The sequence below is a fragment of the Macrotis lagotis genome, chromosome 3 (assembly GCF_037893015.1).
Source record: "Macrotis lagotis isolate mMagLag1 chromosome 3, bilby.v1.9.chrom.fasta, whole genome shotgun sequence".
Classification (NCBI taxonomy): Eukaryota; Metazoa; Chordata; class Mammalia; order Peramelemorphia; family Peramelidae; genus Macrotis; species Macrotis lagotis.
The window spans coordinates 192,898,164-192,913,440 of NC_133660.1; the positions used below are offsets into that span (position 1 = coordinate 192,898,164).

Genomic DNA, 15,277 nt, shown 5'->3' on the forward strand with positions numbered 1-15,277 from the left:
CTGAGAACATAGAAGTAGTTTGCCAAAACTATTTGGGTAGTATGCAACCTAAGGATACAAATTGATTCTTTGCTTCATAATAAAGTATTTGGTTCAAGGAGAAATTTGAGGCCATTAAAAGAACTTGGTTAAAAGCTATAATCTGCTATTCCTAATATCCCTTCACCCATACTTCCACTAAATCCTTTGATATTATATGGATTTGAAAGCAAAGAACAGAAAATCCTTTATACTTTTAGTTTTAATCTTCTCAGGATTAATTCTGTGAGTCTGTGGTATTTGAGTTAGGAAAAAAGATGCCTTTTTATATAACAACTAGTATTTAGAAAATGCTTTAAAGTTTGCAAAGCACTTTACATGTTATCTCATTTAATCCTCACAACAACCCTGGGAGGGAGGCATTGTTATCATCCTCATTTTTTAGATGAAGAAACTTCATCTTCTTCAGATGAAGAATTCAAGAGATGTGCTCAATCATATAGTTTATATGGGCTATGGTCACATTGGAACTCAGGACTTCCTGACTACAGGTCTAGGGCTTTATCACATAACTACTTCCTTCAGAATATTTTAAAGTATATTATGTATCTCCCTGACTTCTTAAACATAATGTGCTGAACATAATTTAACCTTTTTTGAGATCATGCAAAATCATTATGTAGAGTGATCTCAACAGGCAATGAGAAGCCATGTTCAAGGGCTTCACTGAAATAAATAGAACTTGTGTAATAGAGTACTTATTTCATAATCTTAAAGCTTTTTTTGAACCTTTTCATCTACTTTTTCTGTCTTTTTCTTTCTTAATTAGCTGTTGGCTATGAGGCACAGAGTTCTGGATTTGGTCAGAAGATGGGGGTTTCACTTCTTGCTCTGCCATTTACTACCTTGGACAGGGCATTTGACTTCCCTGGGCATCAGTTTCTTTCAACTGTGTGATGAGGGGCTGTGTTATATGAAGTTCTCTTTCATCTTTCATCTATAATCCTATGACCCCTGGAAGTATCTCAATATTGTAATCCTCTCCATTTTCTAATCTGTTTCCTTTATTGCTCAGAGTTGAAAACCCTTTAGAGTAAGGAAGATCTATTCCTGAGAATAGAGTTCTCTGTTTCTGAAGGGATCTATTTTAAAAAGTAGATACAATTTAATGAAACTATTTTTAATGTCAAAAGACGTTTTTCTTCCTAATTTCTGGTTCTCAACTATGTTCTAAGGTGGTAATGTTGCTGGGTAGCTGAGTTTCTGTAGCGGTAAGATGTCAAAGATCATTCAATATCAATATTCCATCAATCTCTTATTAGATTAAAATTAATTTCTTTAAATATAACGATAATGACATCAATTACTCAGTAACTTATTCTAAAATTTTCTTTTGGAGTCTTTTGCTTCTCTATCATTCTTGTTTTAATATATTTCCCTTCCCCTTCCCCAGGTCATCCCTTTTTTCAACAAAGAAGGAAAAAAATGTGTGTAGCAAAACTAAATACAACTACTATGTCTTTTTTTTTTCTTTTTAGTTTTATAAGGCAGTGGGGTTGAGTGACTTTCCCAAGGTCACATAGGTAGGTAATTATTATGTGCCTGAGACTGGATTTGAACTCAGCTCCTCCTGACACCTGGGCTAGTGCTCTATCCACAGCACCACCTAGCTACCCCCACAACTACTATATCTTAAAGAATATATAATACTTATAGCCCCTAGCCTCTGCAGTCAAGGGAAAGCTTTATTTTTTCAATGCTTCTTCAGGACTAAGCTTTATCATAAATTACAAAGCATTCATGTTTTATTAATTTTTCTCTTTCTATTTATGTTGTTTTCTTGATTCTGCTTACTTAACTTTGTATCAGTTTGGGTAAGTATTCCCACATATGTCTGAATTTTTCTTAATCATTATTTCTATTAATATGATGTCACTATATCAATGAAAAATTGTTTAGCCATTCCCTACCTTATGAGGATCTATCTCTTGTTTCCACTTCTTTGCTAACACAAAAAGGGACTGTTATGAACATTCTGTTGTATCTGAGATGAAAGTTGTCACTTTTTTAAAAAAGTTTTTGCAAGGCAATGGAGTTAAGTGGCTTGCCCAAGGCCATACAGCTAGGTAATTATTACGTGTCTGAGGCTGGATTTGAACTCAGATACTCCTGACTCCAGGGCTTGGTGCTCTATCCATTGTTCCACCTAGCTGCCCAAGATGTCACTTTTTAAACCCCAAATTGCTTCAGAAATTCATAGCTCCACCAATAGTACAACAGTGGAACAGCAGCAGCAGCAGCAGCACAGCAGCTGATATTTATACATCAACTCTCTGCCAGGCACTATGCTAAGGGCTTGGACAAACGCTATCTCATTTGATCCTCCCAACTCCTCTGAGGAGTGAGCGTTGTTATTATCCTCATTTCACAACTGAGGAAACTGAGGCAGACAGAGGTGAAGTGACTGGCCCAGGGTCACAGTGTCTGGGAGCACGAGTGTACAGGCCAGCACTCGGTGCACTCTGGCGCCACCTAGTGGCCGCCAGCAGTGCTATGCCCAGTGCAGATTGTTTAGTTTGGATGCATTAAACTGATCATTTCCAACTTTGCCAATTTGCTCAGTGTGAGATGGAAGCTTAGAGCAATTTTGATTAGTATTTCTTATTGTTTATCATTTGAAGAATTGATTTTTTTCTTACAGTTTGCAGTTATTGTTTTTGAGAGCTATTTGCTGATTTACTTTGACCACTTAGTCTCCGTGGAGAGGTTTTTGATTTTTTTATATACTTAGATTAATGAAGTAAGTATTTACTGAAGCCTACCAACTTCCCTGCCCCGCTAATCCATTTTTTTTTTACAGTGGAAGAAAATGAGGTTAAGTGACAGGATCCAACAGTAAGTATCTGAGATTGAGCACAGGTCTTTCTGACTCTAGGGTCAGTGCTCTATCCACTATGCTATATAGTTTTCTATTTTCTCTGTCTCAGTATGTGTGTGTATGTATATATACATATAAATACATATGGATTAGATTCTTATTAGAGATTTTCAGTGAAGGGTTTTTCTTATCTGGCTCACATTTATTGTTTGTGTAAAAGCGTCTCAATTTCATATAATCATGTGCTATATCCTTTGTGATCTTTTGTAACACCTGTCTGGTTAATAATCATTGTCCCTGTATCCAAAGCTGTAAAGGTACTTGATCTCATTTTTTTCCTAACTTTTTGTGGTCTCATGTTTTAAATGCAGATTGGGGGCCCCTTTAGAACTTGTGATATTATGGTGTAAACTTTTGGTCAAAACTTATTTTTGTAATACTTTTTCTAGCTTTTGGCAGTAATTCTTTTTTTTTTTTTTTTACAAAGAAGGAATTTTTCTCCAAAGTTATTTATGCTTTCTATTTAAACCATGAGTTATTTTGATTATTTCAGATTCCAGCTAATTTCCTGATCTTGCCATTTATTTGAAGTTGCCCTATTCCTCATCACCCAGCACAGTCCACCAGCCTGAGATGCTAGAAAACATTCCTTCCACTCCATCCCTCCATCTCAGAGGGAGCTAATCTATTTAGATTTTGACCTATCTTATGGCTAAGTTGTCAGACTGGTGGGTGAGGGTTGAAAAGTCAGCCCCAGGCCTCACACCAGACCATATTTCACTTTCTATCCAACTGTCTACCCCAGCTCACATACCATCTACCCTGCAAAGGTGCACTTCCCATCTTCTCCTTTCCACCTCTGGCTCTGGGAAGAATAATCAAAATAATACTTTCATTACTCCTGGAAAACTGTCTATCAATTGGTCAAACTGTGTATTAGCTCCCTCCTGCAGTAACTTGTGAGAGACACCCTTCCATGACAAAAATTTTAAAATACATGTGCATATATACATATACATACATGTGCATACATACATGAATATCTTCCCCCCATTAGAGTGGCAATTCCCTGAAGAACAAGATTGCCTTACTCACTTTTATAATAGTAGCTCTAGCACTTGGATGATGCCTGGCATTTAATAATTACTTTATAAGTACTCATTCATCTACTTTTTAATTTTTTTAAAATAAGGGACAAATAATTTTGATTACTGCTTCATAATATAGTATGAAATCAGTGTGCTATTTTTCTTTATTCTTACTTTTTTTATTCGTTCCCTTATAATTCATTTATTCCTCCAAATGAAATATTATTTTGTCAAGCATGAGAAAGTACCTCTAGATAATGATTGTTATAGCAGCAAATCTGCAAATTGTTTTTGGTACTACTGTTATTTTCATTATATATGTGACTCAACCATGGCAAATAATTTACTTAAGACATATCCTTATTTTTTGAATAGTGTTTTGTAATTATATTTATATATATCCTCAGTGGTGTCTTTACTGTAGCTTCTCATCTTGCTTTATATGATCTGTCCTCTCTAGTTCTGATGCTTTCTCCTGGTTGTTGTTCTATCTATCTGACCACTTCTTATTCTCCTCTGCCGGGCCTTCATCCCACTAACCAATTGTGAGGTTCTAATGATCTGTCTGGAACCTTCTTCTTTTCTTCCTTTACATCACTTAACTTGGTGATCTCATTAACTCCCAGGGTTTCAATGATCATCTCTTTGCACCTGAATATCAAATCTTTCTCTCACTGTCCCAAAAGGCATCTCAAACTCTAAAACATCCCAAAAAGAGCTGGATTTCTAATGGGTCTTTCTGCCTCAGGTCTCTCTCAACTCAGCTGCCAAAATGATTTTCCTAAAGAGCAAGTCTGACTGAATTGCACCTTTTGCAGTTCTTCCCTGCAAGTCTTTACCTCTGAAATTACTTTCCAGTCACAGTGTATATGTATGTGTGTGTGTGTGTGTATACACACACACACACACACACACACATATTCTGAGGTTGGATTTGAACTCAGGTCCTCCTGACTCCAGGACTAATGTTTGATCCACTGTGCCACCTAGCTGCCTCCAGCCTGGAGCCAGGAGAACTTGAGTTCAAATCTGGACTCAGACGCTTAATAATTACCTAGCTGTGTGGCCTTGGGGAAATCACTTAATCCCACATGGCCTTGCAAAAAACAAATAAAACAAAAAGTAATGGTGGACACAGGTTGGAGGCTCATTACTTTGGTGGTATGGACAACTGAATGTCTGGAATGACTGGTTCTTTCAATAGAGAACTCTCTGAATGGTTTGATGAAAATGATGGGGAATACAGAAGCTGCTAGATGAAAAAGGACAACTTCGAAGGGTTTACCAGCAGGATGGCTCATCCATTTCTAAGAAGGTAGCATTTAATTCCATCAAAAGTAAAAAGGGCAGCTAGGTGGTGCAGTGTATAGAGCATTGGCCCTGGAGTCAGGAGTACCTGAGTTCAAATCCAGCCTCAGATACTTAATTACCTAGCTGTGTGACCTTCAGCAAGTCATTTAAACCCCATTGCCTTGCAAAAACTTAAAAAAAAGTAATAAATCAAAATGTTTTAACATGCCCTGAAGGCTATTTATGGGCCAAAGACATTTGGTGCATATCAACTACTCAGTTCTGATGAATTCACATTGATTAATGATAGGGACATGATGCTAGAGAGGTGGGCTGAACATTTCCATAGTGTTCTTAACAGAATATCATCAATCAATGCAGAAGCCATTGACCATTTACCTCAAGTTGAAGTCAATCGGTCCCTAGTTGAAGTTCCAACTAAAGAAGAGGCTTCGAATACCATCAGACTCCTTTCATGTGGCAAAGCACCTGGTACTGATTCTATTTCAGCTGAGATCTACAAGGTGGGGGGTCCATTGCTCATCCAAAAATTGAATAAAATTTTCCAGGTTATATGGCATGAAGAGGTTATCCTCAAGATTCCTCCATAGTCCATCTCTGTAAAGGCAAAGGGAATAGATTGTCCTGTGACAGTCTTTTAGTCATTGCTGGTAAGATTCTTGCCAGAATCCTTCTCAATACGCTGATCCTCCACCTGGAAGTTGGTCACCTCCCTGAGTGGCTTCAGAAAGGGTAGAGGAATAGTTGATATGGTGTTTGTTGCCCAACAATTTTAGGAAAAATGCCAGGAACAGAACAGAGGTCTGTATACATTTGTAAATCTGACCAAGGCCTTTGATCCCATCAGTCATGAAGGCTTATGGAAAATTATGTCAAAATTTGGTTGCCTGGAGAAGTTCATCAGTATTGTAACACATCACTTTCATATTGGCATGCATACCCGGGTTCTGGATAGTGGACAATGCTCTCGAGATTTTCTGGTCACCAATGGAGTGAAACAAGGTTGTGTCCTTGCTCCCATATTATTCAGCGTGATGTTTTCAGCCATGATATCAAGTGCCTTCACTGAGAATATACAGGGACTCAAGGTCAGCTACCCACACTGATAACAAATTCTTCAATTTGAAAAGGCTACAAGCCAAGATCAAACTGGAGGGAGTGTTGATGCATGATCTTCTATTTGCAGATGGCTAATTTTGGTCTAACAATTAACACCAAGAAAACACAGGTGCTCCATCAGCCTGCACCACACCATCCATATATGGAACCATTGATTACAGCAAATGGAAAAGTTTTGAGTACTGTGGACATGTTCACTTTCCTTGGCAGTGTCTTATCCAGGGAGGTACACATTGACAAGGAGGTTGACATTCACATTGCCAGAACTAGTTCAGTATTTGGGAGGCTCCAAAATAAACTGTGGGAGAGAACAGGTATCAGACTGACTACCAAACTGAAGGTCTACAGAGCCACTGTGCTGATCTCATTGCTATATGCCTGTGAAACCTGGACAGTTTACCAGAACATCAGAAAACTGAATTGTTTCCATTCAAATTGTCTTAGGAATGGGGAGGCTAGGTGGTGCAGTGGATAAAGCACAGGCCCTGGAGTCAGGAGGACCCCTAGTTCAAATCCGGTCTCAGACACTTAATAATTGCCTAGCTGTGTGGCCTTGGGCAAGCCACTTAACCCCATTGTCTTGCAAAAACCTAAATTGTTTTAGGAAGATTCTGAAGATCACTTGGAGGAGATATCAGACAGTCCTTTCTCAGGCTAAACTGGCTAGTATTCCAACATTACTACAAAGAGTGCAGCTATGATGGGTTGGATACATTGTTAGAATACTAGACATATGCTTGCCAAGAAAACTATTTTATGCAGAACTCACACAGAGCAAGTGCTCACAAGGGGGTTGGAAGAAGCTATTCCGGGACACCTGAAGGCCTCATTAAGGACTGCTGAATTGACTGTGCAGCAAGGGAGACGCTGGCACAGGACCACCCAGCATGGTGTGCCCTCATCAGTGAGGGGGCTGCACTCTATGAGGAAGGCAGAATTGAAACAGCACAAAGGAAACATGGCATCTGTAAGTTTAGAGTACTCACCCCAGGTATTCACATGGAATATTTGTGCCGACCTGTGATGGAGCATTTTGAGATCGTATTGGTTTGAACAGCCACGATCGGACACACTGTAATTTGTAAATGATGTCATTTTGATGGTCTTCATTAATGAAGGACAAGAATTGAACCAACCAACCATACATACATACATATATACGTTTATATAAATATGCACCCACATACATATACATATGTATTTATGTATAGTATTCAGTTATTTGCCTGCTATCTCTCTCATCAGGAAGTGGGTCCCTTGTGAGCACAGATATTTTTACCTTTATTTCTATCCTCATCTTTTGGCTCAGTATTTGTCACATGGTAATCAACTAATAAATGCCTGTTGACTGACTTATGTATCCTCAGATAATTTATGTATATTGTGGTTATTCTGAATGGGCTTTCCCTTTTTAAAAAAAATATTTAAGGCAATGGGGTTAAGTGACTTGCTCAAGGTCACACAGCTGGGCAATTATTAAGTCTGAGGTTGAATCTGAACTCAGGTATTCCTGATTCCAGGGCCAGTGGTCTATCCACTGCAGTACCTAGCTGCCCCTGGATTCCCTTTTCTTTCAGTTACTTCTTCTTGGGTATTTAAAAATTGCTAAATAGAACTACTATTGATTTTTCTGGATTTTGTATATTATATTATAAAGTTACTAAAGCTATTGTTGCAAATAATTTCCTTGCTAACTGTATGGGGTCTAGAGTTTCTAAAGTAAATCACTATGATGTTAGCAAATAGGAATAATTTGGTCTTTGGCATATGTATACCTTTCAATTTCTTTCTCTTATCTTATTGTTGCCATCAGCATTTCTAGAACTATGTCAAGTAAGACTGGGGAAAGGTGATATCCTTGCTTTGCTCCTGTACTTATTTCCTGTATTTATTTTCTCATCATAAATGTCAGCCTTTGGTTTTGAGATATAGATTTTTTATTATATGAAAAATGGTTCCTTGCCTTTTCGTTTTCAATATAAAGCAAGTGTTCTATTTTATCAAAGACTTTCTGAATCCATAGAGCTAATTATTATATATATTATTTACATAATTATTTTATATAAATGAAAATATTTTATATAAAATAATTTATACATAAATATAAATTATATATTTAAATATATAAATTATTTGTACATATATTGTACAAAATTTTACATTTTTATATAAATATAAAACATTTATATAAAATTAATCTTATATAAATTATTTTATATAATTATATAAACATTTTTGTTTATATGATTGACTGTTTTCCTTGCAAATCTGTCATAAATCCAACTAGGTCATCTTTAATAATTGCTTGGATCTGTTGCTATGATCTTTCTGTTAGGATTACATTTGACATTTTTGTATCAGGATTAATTAGTGACAATGGTCTTTAATGATCTTATCTAGAGTTATTTTTCTCTGCTTGAGGTATTAGGTCTATATTTATCCTATAAAGAGTTTGATAGAATGTTTTATTTCTCAACTTTAAAGAATAATTTGTATAATATAAGTATTAGCTACTCTCTAATCATCTATCCAGACCAGTGCATTTTTAATTTGGGAGTTCCTTAATGACTAGTTTTAATTTCATTTTACTTTTCAAATTAAATTTTATATTTCTAAATCAGAATTTCTTCATTTAGTTACTTTATATTTTTTATGGGTAATCCTCAATTTAAAAAAAATCTAGGTTTTGCTAGCAAGAAATAAATGTGTCTTGCCATCTACAATTCTGGATTACTCCCTCCCTCCCCTTTGTTTATATATATATATATATATATATATATATATATATATATATATATATATATATATATATATATATATATATATATATATGATGTTGAACTTAAGTTAGAAAAAGTATTAACTGTGCTAAATTAGGTCTATTACAAAATTATGTAATAAATATCAATTAGGCCCTTTACTTCAGCAATGTGACCCACTACTTTGTAACAAATTGTCTAATCTAGTCACCAAAGGTAGCTTTTCTAAACTTTTTCATCTTTTCTCAAACCTATCAATGTCTCTCCCTCTTTGATAAGGCCCTCACCTTTTTTTCCCAAATAAATTGAAGCCATTCACAAAGATTTGTCTTTTTCTCTTCTATTCATCTTTTTTGACACACTCCCTCATTATATTCCTCTAATCTTGAAGAGATAACTCTTATCATTGTCTAACCAAACCCCTCTGAGAAAATTCCATCCTTTCCTGACATCCTCAATAAAGTGCCCTCACTATCATCTCCATTTTATCTACTGGAGCACCAACGCTAGTGTCAGGAGGATGTGAGTTCAAATGCAGTCCCAGATAAACATAATTACCTAGCTGTGTGATCTTGGGCAAGTCACTTAACCTCACTGCCTTGCCAAAAAAAACAAAAAACCCCAAACCTTGCTTGATCTGACAACTCCAGTAACTTCAGTATCATTCCATATTCAACACTTATTTTTAGCTAAATTCCTAAAGTTGTCTACAACTTGAACTTCTACTTCCTCTCATTCTTTTTAAAAAATTCTTTGCAGTCTGGCTTCCAAAGTCACTATTCATTACTCTCTCTCTCTCTCTCTCTCGAATTACCAGTTGTTAAATACTGAGAGCTTTTAGTGACATTTTTTCTTGGTTCCCCTCTAATCTTCACAATTCTCTTGCAATCTACACACACACACACACACACACACACACACACACACACACACAATGTCCTACAGGTTTCTCAAACTGAACCACTCCAAATTAAAAAAAAAATCTTTCCTTCAAATTTCTCCATTCTTTTGAACTGATTTAATACTATTGAAGGCACCACCATCTTCTTAATCACTCAGACTAGGTGTCATACTCGGGTTCTCACTTGCACTCATCCCAAGTTTCCAAATCTTGGCATTTTCACTTCACAACTTTAGGATAAGTCCCAATCCTCTACAAAGTTGTCCAACTTATTTTCTGATTATGAAATATGTCTCTGTCTATCTGTCTGTCTGTCTATATCTTTCCTCCTCAACTCACCATCCCCAGGACTCAGTAAACTTACCTCTAGGATGAAATACGGAGTATTGTGTTTAGAATTTAGATCTCTGTACAATCTGACCCCTTCCCATTTTTCTAGTTTTATATTATACAACTCTTTTAAGAGTACTTTGTTTTTAATGTGCTGTCTATTGTCCTGTTCCCTCTCTCTACAATGATGAAAATCAGTGCAAAATCCTAGGAGAGAAGATATATAACTTCATCATTTTCTTGATAATTTATTTATTTATAGTACTAGTGTTTCTATTGTTTGAGGTATTTTTAAGTTAAATAATTTGTTGTTTCACTTTTGATTTTTTTGTAAGAATGCTTTAAATGTTTCTTTGTTAAGAGCTCATCTTTTTCTTCCCCCCCCCCTTATTTTTTATTTTATTTTTTGAATTTTATAATTTTCTCCCCAATCTCACTTCCCTCCTTCCACCACCCCCAGAAGGCAATCTGATAGTTTTCACATTGTTTCCATGCTATACACTGATCAAAATTGAATGTGGTGAAAGAAAAATCATATCCTTAAGGAAAAAATAAAATATAAGAGATAGCAAACTTACATAATATATAACATAACTTTTTTAAAATTTAAAGTGATATATACATATATATATATATATATAATATATATAGATATAACTTTTTAAAAAAAATTTAAGGTGATAGTCTTTGGTGTTTATTTAAACTCCACAATTCTTTCTTTGGATATAGATGGTATTCTCCATCACAGATACCCTAAAATTGTCCCTGATTATTTGATGAACTGAGCAAGTCCATTAAGTTTGATCATCAACCCCATGTTGCTGTTATGGTGTGCAATGTTCTTCTGGTTCTTCTCATTTTGATCAGCATCAGTTCATGCAAGTCTTTCCAGGTTTCTTTGAATTCCCATCACTCCTGGTTTCTAATAGAGCAATAGTGTATCATAGCATACACATACCACAATTTGTTCAGCTATTCCCCAATTGATGGACATTCACTGAATTTCCAAATCTTTGCTACCACAAATGGAGCTGCTATGAATATTTTTGTATTGCTGGATCAAAAGGCATGCACATTTTTATTGCTCTTTGGGTGTATTTCTGAATTACTCTTCAGAATGGTTGGATGAGTTCACAGCTCCACCAACAATGTATTAATGTCCCAGATTTCCCACATCCCTTCCAACACTGATCATTGTCCTTTCTGGTCATAATGGTCAATCTGAGAGGAGTGAGTTGGTATCTCAGAGATGCTTTAATTTGCATTTCTCTAATCAGGAATGATTTAGAGCAATTTTTCATATGACTATGGATCACTTTGATTTCCTCATCTGTAAACTGACCTCTGCATATCCTTTGACCATTTGTCAATTGGGGAATGACTTGTTTTTTTTAATTTGACTCAGTTCTCTCTATATATTTTAGAAATAAGTCCATTGTCAGAAATACTAGTTGTAAAAATTATTTCCCAATTTACTACATTTCTTTTGATCTTGGTTACAGTGGTTTGTGCAAAAGCTTTTTAATTTAATGTAATCAAAATTATCTGAGTCCATCTTTTTTCATTGGTGATTTGGTTCATGTTTTCAGGATAAAATGAGTTGCAGCTTGAGTTCTTTTTTGTTGTTGTTGTCGTTCTTTATTCATTCTTCTGAATTGTACCTGTAGAATAATCTTAATTTATTGGAATTGCCATTCTTTCATATTTAAAGTCTTTCATCTCATTACTTGTAAAAGCTTTTTGTTATTGAAACTATAAATTTAACTCCAAAAGCTTTTATTTTCTTGTGAAAGTCTGTAGATTCTAATAATCAGTGCTTTGTTGTTCATACTCAAAACTTGTGGACAGTTTTATTGAATATATTATTTCAAGAAACATAGAATTCAGGTTTTTTGATGGCTGTTTTTCTGGAAGACCTCTGATGCTTAAAAGTTAGTTTTTCTTTTATCCTTAATATCAAGATTAGGCACTTTGGTTTTAAAAGAATCTAGATATCATTTTAACATTATCTTTTGTTTCCTTTTCTGCCAAATTTATTTCTGCTTCAGTATTTTATCTCCCAAATATCTGTCTTACTTTCAAGCTTCTACTTTGAAGAAATTCTTCAATTGTGTATTCAATTCTTCCTATATTGTGGTTTGTTTCCTCTTTAAATTGTTTTGAATAATAACTTAAATTCATTACTTTTTTTTTAAAAGTTACTTCTTTCCTGTCTTTGGTTTGGATTTGTTATTTCATTGTCATAGGAAACCTTGCACCAATGGAAACTAATGCTTAAGTCTCAGAAAGTTGCTAAGGTGTTTCCAATTGTCAAGCAACCAATATACATCAGTGGCAGAACCTAAAACCAGGTCTTTTTGATGTCAGGGAAACTTTATATTCTGCTAGGTGGTCTCTAATTTCTCTTCTGGAACTTTTGGAATTTTTTTATATTGTTCAATTATTTCTGGGCAGTTCTCAGGCTTTTCTTTTCTCACCAAGTAATTTTACTTTATTTACCTTCATAGTATAATACTTGTTCAATATTTTTAAGGCTATTTATTCTTATTTTTGCCTTAATAATTATCCCTGCTAGCTTATCTTTTTGTCAGCTAGAATTTTATTCAGATTGCTTTCTTTTGAACTTTTGGTCATTGTGCCTTTGTCTTGTATTCCCAAATGCTTGTGTCTGGTTTCCCTCTTCACTTCTTGGCTTCTTCCCTTGCACTTTGTTTGAGCCATTGGTTTGTCTTTAGTTTCTCCATATTTAGGGATGTTGGGGTTAGCTAGACATGGGTCCTTATCCAAGGCAAACTTAGGAATGAGAGAGAATGGGAGGAAATGGAGCACAAAAAAGATCTGTTCTTGCTTGTTTTTCAGTCTCCTCTTTCTTTCTTTCTTTCTTTCTTTCTCTTCAGACTCTGCCTGAATGTTCTAATTTTATCATATATTCTTTTTTTTCTTTTTCCTACTAAACTTATCTTTCAAAGTCTAAGCAGTATTCTGGAATAATCTGAGCAGCTCAAAGTAAATATTTAATTTCTAAAAAGTACTGCATTTAATGTCACTTTTGCTATATTTGATTCTATCTAAATCGAACTATTATTATTACTAGCTTAAATCTAATTTTTCCAAAATTAGAATAGAAGCAAAAATACCTCAATATCAATTGAATATAATAATTAGGGAAGATGTTAATGAAGCCAAAGTCATGAATTTTTTGTGCCAGTAGCTTTCCACAAAGAAAAGATTTTCTTTCACATAGACTACTTTAATTTTGATTTCCTAAATCTTAAAGTTAGAAGTTACTTGTTAAATGAAAGACTGAACAAGAGAATATAAATGGGTCAACACAAACCTATTACCACTAAATGGAAAATTAATTATACTCTATTATCTCATAAACAGTGAGGTAGAAACATAATCTTGATATATGAATGACTGATTTTTAAAAGACATAAGGACTGAAGAATATTCTTTTTCATTATACAAAATTGTAATTTTTCTTTCTTCCACTAGAGGAAGCAATAGTATAATTCTTACCATTTGGTGGATAAAAGACAGCATAATCTTCCATTCCTAGTTTTCCTGTAAGAAGACCACAAAGATATCAATACAACTAAATGAATTTTTTTTTACCTTTTTGATTCAGATATTCCTTAATCCTCTTACAATAAAACTGCATTATTTAACACTGGAATTATTTTGTATATAAAGATTTAGTAATTTCTTAAATGAAATTCAAATGAACACTAAAGAAGAAAATTGAAAAATAATTAAAACAAGTACTTTTTTTTTACTATCAACTACTTAAGAAATATAATTTACCTATAACCAACATGTTTATTACAAATTATTTTCAATTTATTAAAGTGTCTCAAGCAATAACTCTATCAAGCAATATTTCTTTTTTATTTGGAGTTTTGAAATAATGTACTTTAAGGTGATAAAGCTACATTTCCTTAAAATATTCTATAATTCATATTTCCACTAACACTAAGTAGAATTCCTCTCAAATTATTGCATATCATTGGTGTCTTGCTGTAAATCAGATCCTATAAGAAATTAAGTTTTTTTCTCAAGATCTTAAAATACTGTCCCTCTTCACAACCTTAAGAGCCCAAATTCTCATAAATATATAATTGGTAGTAGTTAGAAATAAGTCAACAAATATTGATAAAGTACTTGCTATGTGTTTAAGATGTAATGAAAACTATAGAAATTAAACAATATAATCCCAGCCTTAAAGGTACTGAAAAAGGGAGAAATCAGTAATAAACAATAAAATACAATATGTAATGAGAACTTCAGAAAGTCGCTGATGTAGGTACTTCATTGGTGCAAATTGTAACCCATCCAAACTTTTCATTTCTATACATGCCCTCTCATTTCTCCACAAGGGAGTGTTCCAGTGTCCCATAGGCTGCTTTCTAGTATTTTTCATATTTCATGGATAGGAGGACAGTCCTTAGACCATCTACCTGGCATCCTTCACTCTTCTAGATGACTTTTTCTGATCAGACTTTTCCAAAATATTATCTTTTATGTCATTTTCTATGGACAAATCACTGTTGATAATATGCTGACCTCTACTACTTACATGAACCAATCATTTCTCCAATGTCTTTTGAGCCATTTGCAATTATGATTTTTTTGAGGTCATGATGTTCCACAATAACATCAGAAAAATAATGGTATTTAAAAATGTAAAGTGAGTGAGAGTGGGTGTGTAGGAGACATGGAGGGAGGGGGAGGGAGAGAGAGAGAGAGAGAGAGAGAGACAGAGAGAGAGAGAGAGAGAGACAGAGAGACAGAGAGAGACAGAGAGAGAGAGAGAGAGACAGAGAGAGACAGAGAGAGACAGAAGAGAAAGAGAGGGTGGGAGAGATTGAAAGTGTTCAACAATTTATTGAGTCATTTGAATTACCAAATA

General features: G+C 34.6%; 1 protein-coding gene across 8 annotated transcripts in view; it reads right to left on the reverse strand.

The window, feature by feature from the left end:
- The window catches only part of TBC1D19 (TBC1 domain family member 19), a 144,576-nt gene that overhangs the window by 19,916 nt on the left and 109,383 nt on the right, over positions 1 to 15,277 (reverse strand). For all 8 annotated transcript variants that reach the window (XR_012477061.1, XM_074229659.1, XM_074229657.1 and 5 more), the window contains one exon: positions 13,888 to 13,932. Coding sequence is in view for 7 of the 8 variants with exons in the window: in XM_074229659.1 (XP_074085760.1) it covers positions 13,888 to 13,932 (45 nt within the window). In the remaining variant the exon portion in view is untranslated. The remainder of the gene's footprint in view (positions 1 to 13,887; positions 13,933 to 15,277) is intronic.